Source organism: Prionailurus bengalensis, chromosome A1, assembly GCF_016509475.1.
Source record: "Prionailurus bengalensis isolate Pbe53 chromosome A1, Fcat_Pben_1.1_paternal_pri, whole genome shotgun sequence".
In the NCBI taxonomy this organism is placed as follows: Eukaryota; Metazoa; Chordata; class Mammalia; order Carnivora; family Felidae; genus Prionailurus; species Prionailurus bengalensis.
The window spans coordinates 127853444-127873565 of NC_057343.1; the positions used below are offsets into that span (position 1 = coordinate 127853444).

A 20122-nucleotide genomic window follows, 5' to 3' on the forward strand; every position below is an offset into this window, starting at 1 on the left:
GCAATGAAAACATGGCCCTGGTCTCCTTACTCTCATACCATAGACAAAGGGTGAGGACACCTCAGTCAAGAAAACTCAGGAATTAGGGCAGGAATTATGTGGCCATTATACCTTTCTGTGTTTAATTCCAGAGGACTCTCAAAGGGTAAATGAAGGTTAGAAAGGAGATGGACTCAATGGTATAATAACGTATCTTTTTCTTTTTCTTGTTAGAGATACCCTAGTAAGAAGACCAAGGAAGAATAATGTAACCTGTAACAGGAGAAATGAATAGAAATGTAAACAATCATCCTTTCCTTTTTCAAACTCAGGACTAGAGGCAACAGCATCCTTCTACTCAAGAAGGGGCCAAGAATGGCTAGGACTAAAAATTCACAATCGAGGCTCGAGAGTTGGTGAGGCAGTTGCTAACTACTAAAGGCTCAAGAGGTGCTGAGGGGGTAGCAATTTGAGACAAGGGGTGCGAGATCATGTCAATTCGCTGGGAGAATGTCCAGAAGTGCTGGATGTCCAGAGTGCTGCGGCACTCCAAAGACATGATCAATGTGGCCCTATACTTTTATGGGATGATGGGGACTAAGGACCTAGACTGCCAAGTGTGCCCCCATTTTCCGTGGTATATTGAGTCTACTCACCACCTTCTCCTTCCCTCTTCCGCACCTTTCCCCCATATTCTGTAGCTGTAAGTATGTAAGTATGGATAAAGAGCTACTTGGATTGCCTCTAGTTCTGTACATTGATGTTTATATGGCAGAAGATTGGGGCAAGAGGTGAACTGAAAAACTTTTCAAGTGAAGTGGTTTGACAGGCAGGCACCGTGTATTCAATAAACTTATAGTTTTGTTACTAAATTCTATTTGTCTTGACACTGATAATTCTCCCGTTAAATCTCCTAGGATATCCGTGTATTTGCAAATATAAACAACATTATATGACTGGAGGAAGTGCAACAAGAGAAATCACAGTAATTCAGAAGGATAAACAAGGTTAAATGCATGTTGGAGAACTTTAAGAGGGAAAAAGCTGCGTACGTTTTATGTAATTATTCATTTATTCTGTAATTTTCTGCTTGTTTCTTCATGACAGCATTCTTCTGTTATGTAGTTTTTCCTATTTTTATAAAATACCTTTTATGATTAATGGTAGTTTAAATTTACTTTTCACGTATTTATTTCTCTACTGTACTTATGCTGGTGCTTTAAAATTTTACTCTTTCTTATTATTCTTGCTAATGGGGACACATTGACCAAACTATGTGGTAGCCTTCTGAGCAGAAGCTGCCAGAAACTTCACTTTTGCCTTATATAAGCTTATTTTTTAGATGCTAAATTTATCCTTGTCCTATAGAATTGTATGTATTTTCCAAGAGTCAGTCACATATTTTCTTTATTACTTCTTTTGACTTATTTGAGCTTTTACTTAATTTTATTCTTTTTTTTAATTTTTTTTTTCAACGTTTATTTATTTTTGGGACAGAGAGAGACAGAGCATGAACAGGAGAGGGGCAGAGAGAGAGGGAGACACAGAATCGGAAACAGGCTCCAGGCTCTGAGCCATCAGCCCAGAGCCTGACGCGGGGCTCTGGGCTCAAGGACCGCGAGATCGTGACCTGGCTGAAGTCGGACGCTTAACCGACTGTGCCTCCCAAGCGCCCCTACTTAATTTTATTCTTAAAATATAATTAAAAAACAAATTTTCATAATGCCAAATAATCCACTGGGTCAAAGGAATTTGGTTAACAGTGACTTCTGTTTCTCAGCAGATTCTGCTACAATAGTTCACAGCACTTTGTTTATAATGGCATTTTCAAAAAAATGCTCTAGAGATGATTAAAACTTTTGTTGTAGCTTTAAAAAAGTTTAAGCTCTGAGGACCTTGGATCCCTCATTTATAAACTGGTGTAATGATGTTCCTATCCATAGGGCTATTAAAAGCATCAAATGAGGTTGCAGACGTGAAAATACTTACAAAAGTAAAGGGTGACATACACAGGCAACATGTGCTATGATCACCATTATGACCATTATTAGTCTTAATTTCTCCCTATTGTCTTCACTGTTTCACTAGGATCTATTTATAGAAGATAAGATGATGATGTCCTGTCTATTAGGAAGTAATGATTTTTCTTCTCACTTTCTCAATAAATTAAACAATTATATTTCAACTTAAAGAGCATTTAAAGGTTTTCCCAAACATTTCATTCACATAGGTAATCACAGACCTTCAATGGTACTGTTTGAATTTGAAGTTTCTAAGGGGTTTTCTCAATGGATATGCTTAACTAGAACGATAAATATAAAATCATCAAAAGTGATTAAAATATGTGATGGTATCATTTCCTATAAAGTACAGTTGAATTATAGACACTGAATAATATTCTCAGTATTATCATGAACTAGGTAAGATAAGAAAATGGAGGCTTACATATGGCTACTTGTGGAGTCAAGTGAAGAGAAGGCATAATCCTTTACGTGTAGAAGATATAGGTACTGTCAGATTAATGACTAAAATGGTGATTATTTATTCTGTATTTTAAACTAAAAAAATTTTTAATGTTTATTTATTTTGAAAGAGAGAGAGAAACAGAGTGCGAGCAGGAAAGGGGTAGAGAGAAAGGGAGACACAGAATCTGAAGCAGGCTCCAGGCTCTGAGCTGACAGCTTGAACTCATGTGGACTGGAGGCTTGAACTCATGTGGACATAAGGGCTTGAACTCATGTGGACTGGAGATCATGACCGGAGCCCAAGTTGGAAGCTTAACCAATTGAGCCACCCAGCTGCCCCGGTGATTATTTATTCTATTCACCTTGCTTCTCTGAGAAACTTGATCTCCCTAGGGGAAAGTATGCTTTCCAGCAGTCTGCCACTTTATTGCTCCAATGTAAATATCCAGGGGGAATGAAAAAAAGCTGAACGTGTCAAGACATTACTTATCAAAAATTTATAGAGTTGCATCAAGGCCTGATTAAATTTGTCAATCTTACATAAACCCAATCAGATTAAAAAAAAATGTCTTGCATAGGTACAGGGAAAAATTAGGTCATCCTTATAGTTTGCTTTAGAAAGAAAAACACAATGTAAATATAAAATATAGGCTTTTCATAAAATGCATGGAATATTTAATCGTTACCAGAATACACTAGAGGGTATAAGAGAAACAATCTGTGCACTTGTATTCAAAAATCAATTTACTAAAATTTTAGACAATAGATTACATCACTTTTCTCTACCACTTTGCCAAAGTTAATCCCTTTACTTGAGCTCCTCATTGTATTTTTGTCAGTGGCTACAGCTCCATATTCAATGCTTCCTCTTTCTCTCAGTTCACCTGTCCTGAATTTCAAGAAATTTTCCTTGAACCTAATTCTCCCTAAAGCAGCTTTACTCCTCCCTCCCCCTTTAATTTATGGACTTTGAAGGAGATGCCTACATTTGTCGATACCTCGACTTTCAATTCACTCCTCAACCCACTGGGCTTCTAATTCTGTTATCCTCACTCGGCTGTCAACACAAACCTAGCAATTACAGAAAGTAACTGGTTCTTCTCATTTCTTCTCCTCATCCTCCGGAGAGTTGTTTCTGCTCTCTGTCCTTGTCCTTTCACTATAGTCTTGTTTCCCTTAGAGTTTTATCCTCACAACGTAAGAGCCAAATTCATCTTCTATTATTTGCCATTACATTGTCTACTCTCCATCCTGTGTTCCTTATGTCAACATCACCACTCATTTACTTGTTCAGGATGAAAACGTCAGCATTCTTTTTGACTCTCTATCCACTGGCTGTCCCCCAACACACACACATGCATGCACGCACGCGTGCTATTCTCTAATCCTCCTGCCTCTGAACCAACTTCGTCATCTCACCCCCACTTTCTTGACTGAGCCTGCATCATACTTAACCTACTTTGTTTCTATGAATTTCAGCATGATCTACTTCCCTGTGGTCACTTCACCCTATATAATCACTTAACAATAGAGTAATCAGAAGCAATAAAAAGAATATAAGTGTGTTGAATCTCACCTAAAAACTCTCAGGTCCCATAGACTATATTCACGTCTTCTTTCCCTCCTGCCACATTTCACTATTCACATCAACCAGATTGTTATTTTTTAATGGAGCCATGATTTTTCTATGTCTAACATTATGCAAATATTACCTCCATTAGCCTGGCTTTCCCTAACTGTCAAAAGGTCCTTCCCTTCTCTCTGCTCCCACAATTTTGTGAATGCCTCAAGGATGATGCTGACCATATTTTATTTTACTGGTCTAAAATGTCAACCCTCCCACTATCTGCAGATTGGCAGCTTTGAATACACTATATTTGCTCAATAAGTATTTTTATGATGGGTGAATGAATAAACAAATGTCTTGAATTTCAAATATGAGAAAATGGGACAAAAATATCATAGAAATAGGGTCATTGGGAAAAGGAAGTTGTTTTGGCATGTCTACATTTTACAATGAATTAATGACAGGTATGTATTAATCATGAGGGTAACAGTTGAACAAGAAAGCATAAATTTCCAGAAGGCAATAGTGGTATAGACCTAGAGCTCACTTGTTAATAATGAACATGTACTAATGAAGGACTATCAGGTACAGCTGAATAACAAAGTACACATTTCCAGAAAACATGTAAGTGCTAGAGATCTTGATCTCAACTGAGATTGCAGGGCCAGAGATACTGAGAAGTCATCCGATGAAAGCTGATAGTTGAACCCATATACAAAAGAGTTTTCCAAAGCACAGACCACAGGTCAGGAGCTATACTTTGGGGAAGTATGTTGCAGTGTGATAAAAGATGTTGGTGAAGAAGACGTCTGTGAGCAGGAGGGAAGAGAAGACCCAAGAGTGATGAAGGCCAGGGGATGAGACACACCTTGTGTTTCCTCTAATAACTGGTGTCTTCCTTCCACTCTGTGGGTGACTGACAAATATTACTTAAATAAATGGATTTTCTGAGGTCAATATGAACGGAAGATAGACTTCAGAATACTGAGGCAATATAGCATGGTAAGGAAACATAGATCTGTGGGATAGGGGCAGAAGGATAGGGAGACCTAGAACTTACTGAAAAAGTTTCATTGCCAAAAGGGCAGAGAAAAACAAGAGGAAACTGAATATTTCTGGAAAGATGGTGCAGACCTATGCATAAAGGTAGGTGGTGAAGTACCTTTACCTATAGCTCACAAGGACACACATTAGGGCTTACATGCTATCTTTTCCAGTAATTATTAGATCTGAGACCTGTCATTCCATAAGGTTATTAGTTAACTGGGGTCAAGAACCCTGTCTTATAGTTTTCTTGTATATCTTGCAGTGCTTCAAACAAAGACAGCTACTAAATAGGAGTTTAATAATTCAGTATTTGAATCAAAATAATTGCAGTTTAGGGGTGACTGAGTAGCTCAGTCAGTTAAGCATCCAACTCTTGATCTCGGCTCAGGTCATGATCTCACAGTTTGTGAGTTTGAGTCTCACATTAGGCTCTGTACTGACAGCATGAAGCCTGTTTAGGATTCTCTCTCTCTCTTTCTCACCCCTCTCTCTCTGCCCCTTCCCTGCTCATACACATTCTCTCTCTGAAAATAAATAAATCTGCTCATTCTCTCTCTGAAAATAAACTTAAAAAAATGATTGCAGTTTAGTTGGAAAGAATTCAGTATTATCATCTAACAACTATTAATAAAATGGCAACGGGAACGATACTTGTGAAAAATGGGTAAAGCACAATTTCACTTCTAGGACCTCACTTAGACCTATAAGGGTACCTTGACAATCTGTTACCATGCCAGGAATATCACTGAACCCTCACAGGCTCCATATCATCTAATTCCTGTACAAGAAATTGCAACCTGTATCGAGTTTTTGAGATAGTGTCATGAAAGATGGTGAGTGTTACTGGATAAATCTCCAGATGCAGAGGAGGAAATCGACTCTATACAGAGGCAGAATTACAAATGACAACACAAGTCCTATTTAGAAACCTCCAGAAATTAGAAAACTAATGAACATTACAGTAAACACAAAAATGGAATGTTCTGAGAAAATGAGCTAATGACGTATATGATCTGCAAATGTGTTTATCAGTTTTAACCATTTTCCAAGCTGTGGTGTCTTAAATGATATTCAGATCTGTCTGATGTTTTCAGTGCTTGCCTCTGGTGATTAATATTCCAAAAATGGTTTAATTTTAGGGGCTCCTGGGTGGCTCAGTCTGTTAAGCATCTGACTTCGGCTCAGATTATGATTTCACTGCTCTTGAGTTCGAGCCCTGCATTGGTCTCTATGCTGACAGCTTGCAGCCTGCAGTCTGGAGTCAGCTGCAGATTCTGTCTCCATTTCTCTCCCCTTCTCTCTCTCTCTCTCTCTCTCTCTCTCTCTCTCAAATACAAATAAACATTAATTTTTTAAATGGTTTAATTTTAGCAAAGCCCTCCCAAGATCTCTCCAATGATATGGCAGACCAGTGCAAACATCCATATGGTACATCAACTGGGATATGTTAAAAGTGCTATTCATTCTAATATCTCAAGATTCTCAAACTGAGTTTAAAGCATTTTGAAATATTATGAATGTTCATGTGGCTAGGTAGCTAAAAGTCAGTTTCTACATGAATATAAGCTAGTGTTTTAAGTATAAATGTTTCCATTTAAATTCTATTTCTCACTTTTCTCAGACAATGTATTCTCTGGGAAAATAAATGTTTCTTTTCAAGAGTGACAGGGTACTCAAGTTAAATCTACAATTTATTTCCAGCTTGTATAATTTTACTCACTGTTCTTTCTAACATAGAGAATGATGCAGTTGAACAAATGTCATTGGTTTTATTAGATCATCAACTGACCAAATAAATGTACTTGATTTCCTATAGAAGTTCCCTCTGCCCTTTGTTCATCATTATACTTACATATCACTGGCAATGGAGGAGTTCCGGGACATAGACTTTGGAGACAGGTCATAATCGCTGTCGGATCGATACAGAAAGGACTCCCGACGTTGACTGTGGACGAAGTTTGCTTGGAGAATTAGCCCAGATCCCGGGCTGGTCATGGGATCCAAGGGACTCCGTCCCGCAGATGTGCCATTGTCCACATCAAAACTGTGAAAGAAGGAGAGAAATAACACTGCCATGAACACTTGCATGTTGATATGGTGGTAAAGGGAGATTCTGGTTTAGGAAGTGACAGTGGGAACATTCACAGCTGATTCCGACTATTAAAAATGATAACATTAAAAAACACAAAGGTAAAAAAAAATACACTGACTTCATATTATTGTCTTCCTTAAGTTTTGGGTACTTTTGTTAACTGACCAGATACAACACACAGGTCTCTGTAAACTTAAGTTAAAAAGCCATTCTACTAAGAATAGTTCTACTAAGTTTCTTTTAGGAAAAGAAGAAATACACAGTAATTCTCTAACTACTTGGGTTCAATTCAACAAGTTCCCATTATATTGCCTAATACCACTGCTTCCCCAAGCCTGGGCTTTCTCTCCCTCCTGTCGATGTCCATCCAGTCACAAATTTCTGCTGTATCCACTTCCCTCCATCCCCAATGCCAACATACTAAGTTCAGGATTTCACCAACTCTCACCTACATTATTGTAACAGACTTTAAGTTAGTCTCTTGAATCCATTTTCCACTCTGTACCATGAGTGAGTCTTCTTAAAGTATAAATCTGACCATGATTTTTGTCAGTTCAAAACCTTTTAATAGCTCACTCTTGTCCTCAGGGTAAAGTCCAAATATCTTGGCTAGAATGACAGAGTTTTAACTATCCACTTTCAGTCAACCATTTGATTGAATCAATGCAATCAACCATTTTCTCAATCTCAACATGCAACCCTCTTCCATCAGGCACTTTATGTTCCACTCACTTAACCATCACATCCTTGTCTCAGGCCATCACTACCTAATCTCCTGCTCCCCTGACTACTCTACTCAACCTTCCAGTCCCCTGCCTCCTTGTTAGTATTCATCGAGGACTTAACATTTACCTTAAAGGCTGCCCTGATGCCCCACACCCTTATGACATTCCTTCCTCTGTACTCCCAAGGCATCTTTCCACTCCCTATTGGTAGCATTTACAATGAACTGAAAATGCTTACCAATTGGTCTCCATTCCTAGACTGTGAGCTCCCTGAGAATGGAAACTCTGAGTGTTCCTAGCACTTCACATGGCACTTCAGAAACCTTTTCTAAGTGGTTTGAATGGATGATTGAATAAATGGAAGGCACTGTGCTTGGCAATACAGATTTCAGATTTGGGAAAAGACAGAGCCACAAATTTACAGTTCTTGACCTCACAGTCCTTACAATATACATAAAATTTCCACAAAGAGCTCTTCTAGTCAAATATCAAGCAGTATTAAAGTCAAGTCTTAGGTGTTCTTATGAGAAGGGGGTAATAGTTCAGATAACCCCGTAAATATGTAGTGTAAAAAATTGTTGAATGAATAAACAAATGAATCAAGTTTAGCTACTATCAATCTTTTTCCCATTACAAATTTCACCCCAACTATTAACTACCTAATTTAAAAACATTAAAAAAAACATTATTTTACTTTCTCCACTGGAGTTATTAATAAATAGTGTTATCCCCCAAAAATTAGAGGCCAAAGTGGAAGATCAGCAAGGGTCTTGATGTTTCATGAATCATCTATGTATCGACGACTAAATAAGAATCATTTGACTCAAAATCAATCTAACTAGTAAAAAAAGAAAAGAAAAGAAAAAACTCATAATCTAGCATGGACATTCATAAACAAGTTTTCCAATCTGAATTTTTTAAGAATTGCATCACTGTATGGGGCACTCAGTCATTTGAGTGTTTGGCTTCTGCTCAGGTAATGATCTCGCAGTTCATTAGTTTGAGCCCTGCATAGGGTTCTCTGCTATCAGCACAGAGCCTTCTCAGATCCTCTGTTCCCCGCTGTCTCTGCACCTCCCCACTTGCGCTCTCTCTCCTCTCAAAAATAAATAAACATTAAAAAAAAGAATGGCATCACTCTATAGATGTATTTATTTGGTCACAAAAGACAATGAGAGGTTGAGTTGAAAAGACTCATTTAATAGACAAAGATAGCAGCTTCTAGAAAAGTTAATGGCCAAAGTTACGGAGCTAACTAGATTTAATCATCCACCATTCCTGAAGCTCTTCCGGCTCTAATGAATAATTATGTAAACCATAAATGTATGTTGGCAACTGTGACATGCAAACAGGGGACATCTGTTTCACCTGCACAATGCCTTCATGCATGTGAGACTTTGGGCAATCCTGAGGAAGGCCAGAAGGAGAAGGGATCTACAGTTATGAGAGACTTATTCAGGATCTCTGGCAAGCTCTTCTTGGCTATGCTTAAATAAATAAGTGCTTATTAAGCACCTATTATAAGCACACTGAGATACAAAAATAAAGGTGATGAGATCAATTCAAGTTGGGTTGAATCCAGACTTCTGAGAAGTTTTCATACAATAGTAGTATTTAAAGAGGGCTTTTGAAGGCATTCAGTATTCAGCTGAGAGACACTAAAGTCCTTTGAAAAGGGGAGATTTCTGCTCTGGGGACACTGTTATGGCAGCTCTTCAGCATGAGAAGGACCTAATGTGAACACATAAGAAAACATGTTGATTTCTTTTCAGTATCAAGATGATCATACTGTTTTAAAAAGTAAAATATATTTCCCTGCCATGAATAAATAGAAATATAAGAGATATAGGAATGTGATTTTTGGTTTGGTTTTTCTCAGTTCAACTGAGTAATACCAATATAATCCCCCACATCCATAAACTTCTGAATTTATTATTATAATTTTTCCAATTAACTTAAGCAACTTAAATAAATTTTTCACTCTAAGTTTAGGGAAACAGTGCTAAGTATATTGAAATATTTGATAGTCTTTATAATAATGTTATTTATTAAAACCAAGAATTTATTCATAGTTCATAAAATGCTTGATAATGGGATATTTTAGTTTTGTTATTTTTCTTTGTAAGTTGTAATATAACAATTTGTCCACTAGATGGAGATCATTGCCTGAAAGAACATTGACTGTAAATAAAGGCCCAAACTATTTTTAAACTCAGGAAAACAATCCCTTAACTATTACCTAAAAATTAAACCTCACAATCTATAGGAAGTGATTACTAAAAATCGATAAAATTATATTAACTAGTAAATATTAGTATAGCTTTACAGATTAGGAATGATCTAAGAAACGATCACTGATGTTTTATTATTTACTCTTAAAACCAAAAAAAAAAAACCCAAAAAACAAACAAACTGAGAAGCTCTTTTGTTAAAAAATTAGAATTAAGGAGCTTCCTTAAGAGAAGTGATGTTTGGGACAAATCAAGGCAATACTGCTTCACCCAATGAGTAGTAAATTAACTGAGAGTTAATTTAGTCTGAAAATATACATGGGCTCAAACAAGCTACTTATTTTTGAAGCATAACTTTATAAACAGTGCCTAATCATGGTATTATTAATAAAACAAGAAGGTGATAAGGGTTAAGCCTATCCTTAGACACTGGAACCAAAGAGATCAGCTGTGAACTTCCTAAGCACATTCTTTGGCAAACACTTTCATATAATGAATCCTCTTTTGACTCACTGCCAAAAAAATGGAGTCCAAGCAAAAAGATTAGCAGAAGCTTGGGAAAGTAAGTGAAGAGTTGGGGAGGGTAACAATGATGATGGTGATACTAGTAATCCTAATGATGATAACAACAATAAAATTTTGGAACACTTTCCGTGAGACAGACATTGTGCTCTGTACCCTATATACATTATCTCATCGAATCCCCATAATAACCCTTTGAAGTAGGCTCTCTATTTTCCACTTGACCAATGAGTAATCTGAGTTACTGAGATTAAGTAATGTGTTCAATGCCATACAGTTTGTACAGGGTTTTATTTTTGTTTTTTTAAGATTTACTTATTTTGAGAGACAGAGAATAAGCAGGGGAGGAACAGAGAGAGGGGGACAGAGGATCTGAAGAGGGCTCTATACTGACAGCACAGAGCCTGATGTGGGGCTCAAACCCACAAACCGTGAGATCATGACCTGAGTCGAGGTCAGACGCTTTAACCGACTGAGGCACCCAGGCGCCCCTGGAAGTGGGTTTTAAACTTAAGCTGTCTGATTCCAGAGCCCAGGAGAACGGTCCCTGTGTGCATGTCTCTACTGCAAAGCCTCCTATTACCCATTACAAAAGTACAAGAATTTCTCTGGGCTTTCTCACATGGATGGAACTTCAAACGCTAACTCTGAAATTATCATTTATACACAAGTATCTTTAACTTACAGATCTGGCATGCCAAGGCTAATTCCGAGACTCTGCCTTTATAAATCTCCAAATTTTGGAATTTGCCACATTTCCTATTTTTCCAATTTTGAGTACAACAGTAAGGCGTTGAAGAGTCTATGCTGTAGCCCATTTGGTGATCTCTTTATAAGTTTGAGAGTTCATTTGGAATAAGGAGAGTCAGTGGGTCTGCAGAGGGTCTCAGCAAATGGAACTAAGTGAGGTACACTGTTATTCCACATATTAGCTGTCCTTCATGCAGTTCAAGGATGCATACATCCCCTAAGGGAGTTGGCTTTTACCCAGAAGGCATCTGTGGAGAAGCACCGATGTGGTTGTGGAGGGCCCCCTGTGGGGGGGTGGTAACGATCAGAGCCTGTTGCAATCAGAACTGTTAAAGGCCACATGTACTAGCACTACTCAGGACCATTCACTTCACAGGCCCGTCCCTATCTAAGGAATACACTCCACACAAAAACCAAACAGATGACAAACTGAGCACCCGGCCAAACTCCTTGCCATCTCTCCACATTGCACCATGTCAGTGGAATTACTGGCTACTTGTCCTGACCCACCTTCCCTGCAGCTTCCTCCGCTATTCCTATGATTTGTGTCTACTGACCCTGTAATTATTTGTCTGCTTGGAGTCATTTCCCGTTCTTTGGCCTCATGCTAGACCCCGCTTCTGGTTTAAACATTTTGCATCTCTTCTTGACCATTATGTGGGCTCTCCTGTGAGCCACGGTCCTGCTATCGTCCTGGGTAAAGAGCTCATCTCAGGTAGGGACCTTTCATCCCCAGTGTGGAGCCCAAAGAAGGTGTGACACATGAGGACTCCAGGGGAGCAGCTGCTGGATGCCCCTATCAACAGATGTCCCATTATCAAAGCATCTGTGAAGAGCTCCCAAGGGAAGACTCTGGAGAGAACATAGCAGCTGCTGAAAGCGGTAGGCTGGTGGGAACCCTGGACGCCTCCACTGATGCCAGGAATATCTGAGAGCTGCCTGTGTCACTGTGTATTAAGAACACTGGCCTGTTGACAGTAAAGATCTTATCGCTCCCTGTCCTGGAGTAGGGAAGACACCAAAAATGTTCCTGTTAAAATGTTACACTTGGGAGATAGAAAAAGTGGGTTAAATTTCAAATCTTGGACCTCCCGCTTTCTAGTCGTATGTTCTCGGGTAAGTTACTGTACCTCTTTAAGCCTCCATTTCTGATAAGGATAATTGCAGTGCCTAGCTCCAGGGCCACTAAAGGGATTAGAAGAGAAAATGTTTGGAAAGCACTTAGCACCCTGCCAGGCAGCTAGTACATTCCCAGTAGTTAGCGGCTATTGTCATCTTTATTGTTATTGCCCTTTAGCTTTGAGGGGGCCTCTCCATCTAGGTCATTCTCTGTACCTGCATACACTGCTTTGGGAAGAACCTAAAGGGAAAGAAGAGAGAGAATGGAGTGTTGGCCATCCAAGCCAATTGAATCAACCCTGGTGAGCAGTGAGGTGAGAGACGCTGGAGCCAGATTGCTCTTACAATTTTAGCGGCTTTTATGTCTCCACCCAACTCCATAATTCCAGTGTGATAACCTCTGGGGAGAGGGTGGAGACAGCTGATTTTTTTTGAGATATTCCTCACTGAGGAGAAAGAACCATTTCCTGCTAGGAACTGTGGAGGGCACGGAGGTCCCAACAACCTGGGTGGGGATCTAGCTGAATATGATGAGAATATAATGAGCAGAAACAGTTCCTCAGACCTGAGGTCTCCAGCCACTGGGTGTACCTCCGGGACCTCAAATCACAAGTGCATGGCTGTTTTTTTCTTATACCCGACCCTCCCGTGTACACAGTAGTCCATGCTGTTGGTTATACAATGGAAGCCATTTTGGTGCTTTGCCATTCAGAGGGGAGGTGCTTGGTTCACCCACAGGCTTAATATAAGTGTAATCAGAGTTGGATAATTCGTTTAAAATATTTTTTCTCTTTATAATAAATATTTTACCCACTGTTATTAAATACCACGAGGCTATGAAACCTGTTTCTAATTAATGCCAGTGGTATTTCCCATTCAAGATTTCTCTGCAAGTCAAACAGCTTCTCTGGAGTAAAGACAACAGTGCTTCTGAAAAGTCCCCATTTTAATATTTCTTTAGTTCAGATTACCTATAGAAACGAGACTATGGAATAAAGCATTTTACAGGGATATGCACGAATGGCATTCTCTTCCAATCAATCAAAAACTGCATATCAAATTTAAAGAGGACACCATGAGAGGACAGGGTATTTAGCCAGTCTGGCAGATTATACAGTCAAATGATGGTGGGCATTTTTGGCATGCATCATACTTGTATTTGCATGGAGGATCAGCATTTAAGAACAGGAACATTTTACCCTTTGTTTTCACAGATAATTCTTTATAAACAAAAGCCCGGCACGAAGGCAAAAGGTGTATGCTTGTTTATGAGGGAAAATATCAATTCATCTCCAGAAACACACGTCACTTGTGTGTGACTTGTCAATGGCACTCTCAAGTGACACAGGACAACAAGAAGATTCTGGGTGAAAATGACAGTGCACGTCCAATGTGTGGACTGGATGCCAGAAAGGGCAAGCTGGATGGGAGGGAGCAGGTTTGTGCCAAATGAGATGCCCAAAGGCACGTTTTTCAGGAAAACGTGTGTTAGCTCTAAAAATTTAAAAGTGCAAACCAAGAATTGTTTTACTTGAGGTTTCTAATTTTTCAACGGTCATGGTAAAGGAGTCTCTTCTTTTTTTTTTATTTTTTTAAAAAAAATTTTTAACGTTTATTTTATTTTTGAGACAGAGAGAGAGCATGAATGGGGGAGGGTCAGAGAGAGGGAGACACAGAATCTGAAACAGGCTCCAGGCTCCGAGCTGTCAGCACAGAGCCTGACGCGGGGCTCGAACTCATGGACCGAGAGATCTTGACCTGAGCCGAAGTCGGCCACCCAACCGACTGAGCCACCCAGGCGCCCCAAGGAGTCTCTTCTTAAATGAAATTCTGCTTGGCAAACCATCCCGAGTGGGTCCCAACATGAGCACGCCGTCGTGAGTCAGCGGCCAACCATGCAGCCGCTGACTGAGGCCAAAATGCAGTTTTCCTCAAAAACACAACTCAAGAAAGCTAAACCCCAAGAGGGACAGTGTCCTGTTAGCAAGGCGGAGGTGAGGGTGTTTCTGTATTTATTTATTTTTCTGTGATACGGAGGGTGTTTCGGTATTTATTTATTTTCTGTGATACGGAGGGTGTTTCTGTATTTATTTATTTTTCTATAATTAGTCTACAGTGGAACACTGATATTTAATGGTGTGCCCCCTACGTCTCCCACACACGCGTTTCTTCTTTCTCTTGCAGACAGAGAAATACTGCAAACATATAATCAGATCTCTGCTACCATGGCTCACCATCCTCCAATGGCTTCCTATTCTATTAATGGTGACTATCTTCACAGGGGCTTATGGCCTTCCAACAGTGATCTAGGCCCCAGAGGCCTATCTAATCTTCTCCTGTACCTCTTTCCTTCTTACTCACTCTGCCTCATTCTCTGAGCCCCTGGCAGTTCTCTGAACACATGGGGGCACTCCCTCCTTGAGGCCTTTGCTCGTGGAGTTCCCTCTACCTCCAGTATTCTTTATGGAGACATCAGCTCAATGGCACCTTCATGAAGAGATATTCCCAGGCTACTCTACTTAAAATTGTCACCCTCACCTCCTAGCCTTTTCTAGCCTCCTAGTGGGAGGAACCATTGTACACATTGGTGGGAATGTAAATAGGTGTGGCCACTATGGAAAACAGTTTGGAGGCTCCTGAAGAAATTAAAAATTGAACTACCATATGTGATCCAGCATTCCCACTTCTGGGTATATTCCCAAAGGAAATGAAATTGCTATCTGGAAGAGATATGTGCATCCCCGTGTTCATTGCAGCATTATTTACAATAGCTGAGTCATGTAAACAACTGAGGTGTCTTCTCAACCAATGACTGGATAAAAACAATGGAACATTATTCAGCTATATAAAAAAGAAGAAAATCCTGCCCTGTACAACAATATGGATGAAATTTGAGGGCATTATGCTAAGGTGAAATACATCAGAAAGAAAAAGTCAAATATTGTATGATTTCATATGTGGACTCTAAAAAAAAGAAAAAAAAACCTCACAAATACAGAAAACAGATTGGTGGTTGCTAGGGGCAGAGGGACGGTAGAGGAAATAACAAAGGAGGTCAAAGGCTACAGACTTCTAGTTCTGAGAAAGTTCACGCATGCAAAGTGCAACATAGTGACTACAGTCATGGCAGAGTAACTATTAAATATTTGAAGACTGCTAAGTGTAAATTTCTAAAGCTCTTGCCACACACACACACACACACATGCACACACACACATCCACAGGTTGTCACTATGTGTGCTAATGAAAGTGTTCACTAACCTCATGTTGGTAACATTTTATATATGAGAAGTGATTAATATATATAAAATCACTACACTGTACACCTTAAGCGTATACAATTTTTTATGTGAATTATATCTCAGTAATGCTGGAAAAAAATTCACTTGCCAAAAAAAAGTTAAATAATACGCTATCCTAATCTGGCTTTTCCTAGCTTCCTTTTCTTTCTTTTTTTTTTTTCCTCCACAGCATTTAACAGCCGCTGATAAGCTTTATTTACTTATTTTGTTAATTTTACTCTCCTCATTAGAATGTAACCTCCCAAAGTGCAAAGATTTTTTATCTATTTTGGTCATTAGTATATCCCCAGCACCTAAAATAATGGCTGGCACATAGCAGTTGCTCAATAAACATCTGTATTGTGAATGCATTAATATCTTTAGATGCAGCACTACTTACTATACCCTCATTATTTACCATGGTTACCTGTGTGGCTCTATTTCAAATGGACTTTATTATTGTATTTCATTTTGGCCAGGAATCAATCACTTTTTTTAAAGAAAGAACCCTATCAACTAATGAGACTGATTAGTTCACTTGAAGAAATTATCCGGAAAGGCATTTAAAAGCCTGGGGTTTTAAAAGGCATTTTCATATGCATTATTTTGAATATCTTTCTGTCTGACTCCCAATCAGCCATAGAAGCAGGGTCAGGATCCAGGTTTTGTGGCACATGAAGGTTACATAATTTTGAGAGTCTGTTCTGGAAAAATTAATACAAAAACAAAATCTTACTTTTGCAAATTTTATAGAACCTATTACTAGGTGATGCTGATAGCACCCCTCCCTTCTAGAACTTAGAAAGGGCCCAGGCCAGTGAGGGGCTCTGAGTTTGATGTGCATTAATTTCCCAGTTGATGTGCATGTGAGGCAATGACAGAGTAGGAAAAAGAAAGGAAAAACAATAAAATGACTGAAATTGAAAATGTAATACTGTATTTTTTCATAACAGGTGAATTATTCTAGGGGTTATTTTTTCTTCATCCTTTTTTTCTTTTTCTTTAAAAAAAATTTTTTTTTTATATTTATTTATTTTTGAAAGACAGAGAGAGAGCACAAGTAGGGGAGGGGCAGAGAGAGAAGGAGACATCGAATCCAAAGCAGGCTCCAGGCTCTGGGCTGTCAGCACAGAGCCTGACATGGGGCTCGAACTCACGAGCCATGAGATCGTGACCTGAGCCGAAGTGGGACGTTTAACCAACTGAGCCACCCACGATCCCCTCTTCATTCTTTTTTTCTATTTATGTATTTATTGTTCAAATTTTCAAAACTTACTCATATTTTTCAGGGTTTTTCTTGCTATTTGCACATTTATTCTTCCAAATTAGTGATTATCAGCTGTCCTGGGGAGTGGGGAGTGATTCCACCAGCTTTGAAGGTCTGAAAAGGGATGTTCTTTAAACCTTACCTGTCTCACAGAGATGATGATTATCTTTTTGAGAGGCGGGCTTTTCAAATGGTGTTCTTAGTCTCATTCCTAGCTACTCGTGTATTTAGACTCATCAAAAATGATTTCCAAATGGTTTAATTGAATGAGTAAGGATTATTAAATTATGAATTCCTTGTGAAAATACTTACCATTTAAAATGTTATATATGAATTAGATTAAGTCTAGGCAAGACTATAACTGAAAACAGAAACTGGAGAAGTTCTCCTAGAATTGCTTTTAAAAAATGTAACCTTGGGGCACCTGGGTGGCTGGGTTGGTTAAGTGTTGATTCTTTTATTTATTTATTTATTTATTTATTTATTTATTTTATATATATATGAAATTTATTGACCAATTGGTTTCCATACAACACCCAGTGCTCATCCCAAAAGGTGCCCTCCTCAATACCCGTCACCCACCCTCCCCTCTCTCCCACCCCCCATCAACCCTCAGTTTGTTCTCAGTTTTTAACAGTCTCTTATGCTTTGGCTCTCTCCCACTCTAACCTCTTTTTTTTTTTTTCCTTCCCCTCCCCCATGGGTTCCTGTTAAGTTTCTCAGGATCCACATAAGAGTGAAACCATATGGTATCTGTCTTTCTCTGTATGGCTTATTTCACTTAGCATCACACTCTCCAGTTCCATCCACGTTGCTACAAAAGGCCATATTTCATTTTTTCTCATTGCCACATAATATTCCATTGTGTATATAAACCACAATTTCTTTATCCATTCATCAGTTGATGGACATTTAGGCTCTTTCCATAATTTGGCTATTGTTGAGAGTGCTGCTATGAACATTGGGGTACAAGTGCCCCTATGCATCAGTACTCCTGTATCCCTTGAATAAATTCCTAGGAGTGCTATTGCTGGGTAGGTCTATTTTTAATTTTCTAAGGAACCTCCACACTGCTTTCCAGAGCGGCTGCACCAATTTGCATTCCCACCAACAGTGCAAGAGGGTTCCCGTTTCTCCACATCCTCTCCAGCATCTATAGTCTCCTGATTTGTTCATTTTGGCCACTCTGACTGGCATGAGGTGATACCTGAGTGTGGTTTTGATCTGTATTTCCCTGATAAGGAGCAACGCTGAACATCTTTTCATGTGCCTGTTGGCCATCTGGATGTCTTCTTTAGAGAAGTGTCTATTCATGTTTTCTGCCCATTTCTTCACTGGATTATTTGTTTTTCGGGTGTGGAGTTTGGTGAGCTCTTTATAGATTTTGGATACTAGCCCTTTGTCCGATATGTCATTTGCAAATATCTTTTCCCATTCCGTTGGTTGCCTTTTAGTTTTGTTGATTGTTTCCTTGGCAGTGCAGAAGGTTTTTATCTTCATGGGGTCCCAGTAGTTCATTTTTGCTTTTAATTCCCTTGCCTTTGGGGATGTGTCGAGTAAGAGATTGCTACGTCTGAGGTCAGAGAGGTCTTTTCCTGCTTTCTCCTCTAAGGTTTTGATGGTTTCCCTGTCTCATATTTAGGTCCTTTATCCATTTTGAGTTTATTTTTGTGAATGGTGTGAGAAAGTGGTCTAGTTTCAACCTTCTGCATGTTGCTGTCCAGTTCTCCCAGCACCATTTGTTAAAGAGGCTGTCTTTTTTCCATTGGATGTTCTTTCCTGCTTTGTCAAAGATGAGTTGGCCATATGTTTGTGGGTCTAGTTCTGGGGTTTCTATTCTATTCCATTGGTCTATGTGTCTGTTTTTGTGCCAATACCATGCTGTCTTGATGATGACAGCTTTGTAGTAGAGGCTAAAGTCTGGGATTGTGATGCCTCCTGCTTTGGTCTTCTTCTTCAAAATTCCTGTGGCTATTCGGGGCCTTTTGTGGTTCCATATGAATTTTAGGATGGCTTGTTCTAGTTTCGAGAAGAATGCTGGTGCAATTTTGATTGGGATTGCATTGAATGTGTAGATAGCTTTGGGTAGTATTGACATTTTGACAATATTTATTCTTCCAATCCATGAGCAGGGAATGTCTTTCCATTTCTTTATATCTTCTTCAATTTCCTTCATAAGCTTTCTATAGTTTTCAGCATACAGATCCTTTACATCTTTGGTTAGATTTATTCCTAGGTATTTTATGCTTCTTGGTGCAATTGTGAATAGGATCAGTTTCTTTATTTGTCTTTCTGTTGCTTCATTGTTAGTGTATAAGAATGCAACTGATTTCTGTACATTGATTTTGTATCCTGCAACTTTGCTGAATTCCTGTATCAGTTCTAGCAGACTTTTGGTGGAGTCTATCGGATTTTCCATGTATAATATCATGTCATCTGCAAAAAGCGAAAGCTTGACTTCATCTTTGCCAATTTTGATGCCTTTGATTTCCTTTTGTTGTCTGATTGCTGATGCTAGAACTTCCAGCACTATGTTAAACAGCAGCGGTGAGAGTGGGCATCCCTGTCGTGTTCCTGATCTCAGGGAAAAAGCTCTCAGTTTTTCCCCGTTGAGGATGATGTTAGCTGTGGGCTTTTCATAAATGGCTTTTATGATCTTTAAGTATGTTCCTTCTATCCCGACTTTCTCAAGGGTTTTTATTAAGAAAGGGTGCTGGATTTTGTCGAAGGCCTTTTCTGCATCGATTGACAGGATCATATGGTTCTTCTCTTTTTTTTTGTTAATGTGATGTATCACGTTGATTGATTTGCGGATGTTGAACCAGCCCTGCATCCCAGGAATGAATCCCACTTGATCATGGTGAATAATTCTTTTTATATGCTGTTGATTTCGATTTGCTAGTATCTTATTGAGAATTTTTGCATCCATATTCATCAGGGATATTGGCCTGTAGTTCTCTTTTTTTACTGGGTCTCTGTCTGGTTTAGGAATCAAAGTAATACTGGCTTCATAGAATGAGTCTGGAAGTTTTCCTTCCCTTTCTATTTCTTGGAATAGCTTGAGAAGGATAGGTATT

The 20122-nt window shown here is 39.0% G+C and overlaps 1 protein-coding gene across 2 annotated transcripts in view; it reads right to left on the reverse strand.

The window, feature by feature from the left end:
* PDE4D (phosphodiesterase 4D) overlaps positions 1–20122 on the reverse strand; it is a 563022-nt gene that overhangs the window by 212933 nt on the left and 329967 nt on the right. For both annotated transcript variants that reach the window (XM_043590836.1, XM_043590826.1), the window contains exon 2: positions 6911–7102. In XM_043590836.1, the coding sequence (XP_043446771.1) occupies positions 6911–7102 (192 nt within the window). The remainder of the gene's footprint in view (positions 1–6910; positions 7103–20122) is intronic.